Source organism: Rhipicephalus sanguineus, chromosome 8 (genome assembly GCF_013339695.2).
Source record: "Rhipicephalus sanguineus isolate Rsan-2018 chromosome 8, BIME_Rsan_1.4, whole genome shotgun sequence".
Classification (NCBI taxonomy): Eukaryota; Metazoa; Arthropoda; class Arachnida; order Ixodida; family Ixodidae; genus Rhipicephalus; species Rhipicephalus sanguineus.
This window is the reverse complement of record NC_051183.1, coordinates 116333227-116338747: the sequence shown is the minus strand read 5'-3', so window position 1 is coordinate 116338747 and position 5521 is coordinate 116333227. Positions and strand designations below refer to the sequence as shown.

Genomic DNA, 5521 nt, shown 5'->3' with positions numbered 1-5521 from the left:
CACGCAGTCGTCTGCAAATAATCTCATTTTGACTTCACACTGGTTGGCTATATCATTAATAAAGAGTAAAAATAGAAGTGGGGCCAGCACGGAACCCTGGGGAACCCCGGATAGTACGGGAATAACATCAGAGGTGTGTCCGTCAAGTTGTACATATTGGCAGCGGTCAGCTAAAAAATGGGCGATCCATTTCGTGACAGGTCCATTACCAATTAGATGCTCAAGTTTGTAGATCAGTTTCCGGTGTGATACACGGTCGAACGCTTTAGAGAAATCAAGAAAAATTATGTCAATTTGGGACTGATTGTTGATACCCTGTGCAAGATCGTGTACAAATTCGATAAGCTGCGTAACAGTGGATAGTCCGTTTCTAAAGCCGTGCTGGCAAGGGTGGAGAAGATCGTTGTCTTCGACATACTGAGTTAGAAATTTCAAGATAATTAATATGCTCGAGAATTTTACCGCTTGAACATGTTAGAGAGATAGGCCGGTAGTTGTTTGGGCATTGTTTATCACCTGACTTGTGAACGGGAATTATCTTAGCAATTTTCCAATCTGAGGGAATTCGACATTCTTCAATTGATTTCTGATATATCAGACAAAGATATTTGCTACAGGGTACAGCGTAACGTTTCAAAAAATCATTAGGAATGTTGTCCGGACCACTGCTTTTCTTTCCGTCAAGGTTCAGAAGCAAAGATAGCACTCCCTCCTCAGAAATTATAGGGCTACTGGTCAGTTTTTCGTGTTCAAATGATGGCATGAAAGTCTGGCTACCATGGTTGTTTTCTTTACTGTCAACAGTGAAGACGGACTGAAAGTATTTATTAAAAGAGTCTACTTTAGCTTTCCCGTCTGCGGCTACCATTGGGGCACTTGATTTTTGCTTCGTCTTCAGGTACCGCCAAAATTTGCTTGGCGAGGTTTTAATAAAGGTATGCAAGGTAGTGCTGCAAAACTGTTGTTTTGCACATCTTGTTGCATTCTTCTCAGTGTTTAAAGCATCGAGGCGAGATCGGTAGTTATGGTTAATACGATTTTTACTGTGCTTTCTAAGTCTCTTAATCTTTCGTTTTATATGAATAATCTCTCGCGTTATCCAGGGATTTTGTTTGTTCGTCCTTTTCTTGACCGTGGGAACGAAATTGCTGATGCAATAATGGATGATTTCTTTGAAGTGCGACCAGATCCTATCAATGTTTGACTGTTTATCAATACATACATTGGCGAAATCATCATATTCGTGAACAAGATAACTCATGATAGCGTCATCGTTAGCTCTGTTGAAAACAAGGATGCGTTTTTCAGCACTATGTGGACGAACAAGACCAGCTAGGGGCAGTTTACACAATAATAAATCATGATCTGACAGACCGTGCAGGCTTTCTATTGAGGTGTTGCTGCTTAGAAAGTGGTCGCTAACAAAAATTAGGTCTAATATTGAGCTGCTGTGGTTATGAATACGAGTCGGCGCGTCAACAATCTGAGTAAGGTTGAAAGTAAACATAAAATCTGTCATCTGGTTGGTAATGGTTGTTCCAGGGTTAAGACGGCTCCAGTTTACGTCGGGGAGGTTAAAATCTCCGGCCATAATAATTCTACCACAGGAAGCATGCCTAAGCATGTAGTCAAATAACGGGTCTAGATACATTGTATCGCTATTTGGAGGCCTGTAGACGGCTCCGACAAGAACAACGCCATCGGTTAAGTGTATCTTGCACCACACAGCCTCAACACCGGAGACTTCGGGCAGAACGGAATATATTATATCTTGTTTAAGAAGAATAGCCACACCCCCACCTCTTGATTGTCTATCTCTACGGATAACCGTGTAGCCAGGTGGTACAACTTCATGATCAGAAATACCAGAGTGCAACCAAGTCTCAGTGATGGTTACGACGTGAGGTTCTAAGGCTAGTAAAGTAGCTTCAAGTTCAGGTGCTTTATTTACCAGGCTACGTGCGTTGAAGTTAAGAAGCGTTATTATTTTTTGCTTCTGGTGACTCGGGGTTCGGCTAAAGGTGTTGCATTTTTTGTTTTCATTTCAACAATATCATTTCGCTCTTCGTCCCAGGCAAACAGTCGCCCATTTATACGCACCTTATCGTATGTTAGCATTACTTTCTCTTTACGATCGCGATTTTCTTTTGTTCGATTCCAGAGCTTTTTCCTGACGTCACGTACAGCATGGGAATAATCTTCGCTGATAGAAAAGCCAGAACCTTTTAATTTGAAGCATTCTTTCAGGATGCTGACCTTATCCCGGTAATCAAGAAGTTTTAGGATTACGGGTCTGCTTTTTGTGGGATTCTCTTTGACTAGTTTTCCAAGTCCGTGAATCCTCTCAATTCCTGTAATGTCAAGGCCCAGCAAGCCTTCGAGGACGCGTTCTTTGGTAGTTCGAAGCAACGTTTCAGTTGTTTCATTCGGTTCTTCTTGGATTCCGTACACAATGATGTTAGAACGACGACTTCTATTTTCCAGTTCGTCAATTTTTTTTGTCATGGCTGCCAGGTTTTTCTCGAGCTCAACTACTCTTTTTGTGCAAGCGGAGACTTGTTTTTCAAGACCTGTTAGTTTCCCAAGTTTCCTGTCAATTGCACTTAATTTATGATTTGTGATAGATTTTTCTGCTTTGATTTCTCGGATATAGTCCGCTATAGCCTTTAGTTGATCGGCAAGTACGGAGTCTCCGGGGCCGGGGTTTGATTCAACATCGCCCCCCAGTAACAGAAGAAATCTTAACGAGAAACGAATGAATAAGAGCACATCTACAAGGGGCCGTGGGCACGGCAGCAATAGCAGGCAGGTATTGTTACTACGGAATGATTTGCCGTAGTCTTTCCTCACCTGGACGATGAACAAGAAAGGGTTGGTGAACTGCGTCTTGATGCAGCTGCCGTGCCCACTGCCGAATGTTCCGTCGGCGCCTTGATTTATAGGGTCGAATCTCGATGTTGTTGGCGATGCGCATCCTGGCTCCGGTAGAGTGCCGGAGATGTGGACAACGCCCTTGAACCGCTGGTCAAGTGTCGGCAGATGTGGTATCAGATTTCCGCTAGCACTGCAGCGATGTCGGGGCCATTGCGTCGGCGCATCAGGGGTTAGCGATGTTCCCGTCGTAATCAGCAGCAGCCCAAGCGATACCTGGACGATGAACAAGAAAGGGTTGGTGAACTGCATCTTGATGCAGCTGCCGTGCCCAGTGGTAAACGTTGTTCACTATTAACAGGAGTTGTTTTTCAAAGTTGTCGTCGCTGATTCTTCCACACTTCCTCGTTAAGAGGTCAGCTTCTACAATGAACACTCTCTCAATGCATGCGCTGGAGGGAAGGGCTGTAATATAACGTAGGAACACCTAGCGCACGAGCTCGTAGTTTAGCAGTGCTTCGACGCTAGTATCCATGTCCTCTATGACGCGTCGCACTTCGCTATTGCTGGCGCTCGGGTAAGACGTTGCAGGTAAGTCCAAAAAAAAGGTGTAAAAATTACACCATCTGCCACTGAAGGGAACCATGTGGGGATGCGAAGCAGCGCATGGGTCGACTTAAAGTTCCGTTCATCACGGGCACCTTGTCCGATGTTAACGCGTCCTTGCAAGTGGAGCACACCATGAATTCACTGTAGTTGCTGTTGCTGTTCACCATCACGTGATTGCTGAGACAGCGTAAGGGGGAGAGGCCACAGCGTCTTACCCTGCCCCTTATACAGGTCCCAAGGCGCTAGCGCGTGCCAGCGCGTTCTGACTAGGATAGAACGCGTTGGTTCATCGCGCGTCTGCAGAATCTCGTTCCCCGATGCCACCACATGAATGCTGAGAGAGTGTAAGGGGGAGAGGGCACAGCGTCTTACCCAGTCCTTTACACAGGCCCGAACGCGCTAGCGCGTGCCATCACACATGGTTTTGTCTGCGTTACGCCAAGCTAGGACAGCATACGGCAGCCCGGGCCTCTAAAGTGCTCTGCACGTATCATCATCAACGCGGTCGAGGAACAAGAGGAAGAAGACTTCTCCTTGGAGCGAGCGCGCGCTCAGATGGCTATGCTAGGTGGGACGGTCGCCAATGGAACTACGGACACAGCCCAGCGCAAGAGCGTCCCTGCGTCTGTTGCGAGCCCAGGATTCCGGCTCGCGAGGAGCTAGTACCCGAAACCTCCACCACGTGCCGCATAAAGTTGAACCCTCCTCCTCGTTCTCGCTTTTCTCCTCCCACCACCTAGCTGACGAGTTTCGCCGTGGAACGGGTTTCGCCATACACCCTGTTCTCCCCGACCCGTCCTCCCACTGTCACCCCTCATTGTGGGAGACGAAGAATAGCACACCCGCCACCATCACTTTTTTTTCGTGTTGGGGGAATCGTTCACTTTGATCCCCTGCATTCTTTCTCACGGTGTTCAAGAGTAAGCCGGCGTGGTGCACGCGAGCATATTCTGGACCGACCATGCACGGCCTTGCAGGCTGAGGACTTCTGTCTTTCTTTTGCTCGGTTTAATAGACCGATCTCACCGCGAGTTGCACTACGCCACCGCTGCCGCAGTGCATGCCGGTACTTGGAGTACTCGGTACGTTCAGATGCATATAGCAGGTGCATCGGCGAGCTGCATTCATGCGCTTAAGCAGCCGTATTTGTATGAATCGCGATGGTTAATTGGGTTCACGTGCTGCGTGCTGCGATGCTACAACAGCAACCTGAAGCAACAGGACTCAGATTTTGCGTGTTTCCAAAGGATGTCAAGCTTCGACAGGAATGTGTGCGACAGCCCGCTCTAATACGACGTTAGACCTCGACAGGCTCGGGGTATACTTACAGTATGAGAGACACGCAACTTACCTTGCATAGTCGAGTAGAAAATGTCGGCCTGAAGCTCTGCCTTCGGATTATATGTGCAACGAAGTCTTTCGTCGCAACCCGTTGCACTTACCGCACGGTATCATGAGAAGCTTTTTGCCTTCGCTAGGCTTCTGACATCAGAAGGCACAGAAGCCGCCTATTGCAACCAACAGCGACGTCCATCTTGTGCAAGAAATATTTCACAGCACAACGCGCACGAAATGACAAGTGCGTACCCATAAAACACATGCGCTGTGCACCAGCGAGTCCACGCTTCCAGCGCAGAGGGCAGTCGAGAGCGACTGTCAACAAACGAACACTGCACGCGATCCCACGTGACGGCATTTGGCCAATACCGACGCGGCGTCAGCCTCGGAAAGCGCGGAGGAGGGAGAAAAGAGAGGAGGCGCGCTTTTAACCACGTATGTCGCTACTTCACGAAGTTTCAGGGGCCTTAGCAGAGCGCACGATTTCTCTCACCGGCGTGGCGCCGGCGCTACGTCTGAAGGGGGAACAACCTCACGGAACTTGCTGCGGGCGACAAGTTTCTCAACTGCTGTAATAAGCAGGAAGGCAATAAAGCGCAGCAAGAAGTAGCGCGCACGTCACGTACCGTGTTTGCGAATCTCCCTAAGAAGATTCTACTTGTGCCGGGGGAAACCCTACATGCTTACTGTAAACACGGACATC

At 47.9% G+C, this 5521-nt stretch overlaps 1 protein-coding gene across 1 annotated transcript; it reads right to left on the bottom strand.

The window, feature by feature from the left end:
• Window positions 1-1983: 1983 nt before the first annotated feature.
• Window positions 1984-3183, bottom strand: LOC125759489 (uncharacterized). The gene has a single exon (XM_049418337.1). The coding sequence runs from the start codon at window positions 3181-3183 to the stop codon at window positions 1984-1986; it is 1200 nt and encodes a 399-aa protein (XP_049274294.1).
• Window positions 3184-5521: the final 2338 nt, after the last annotated feature.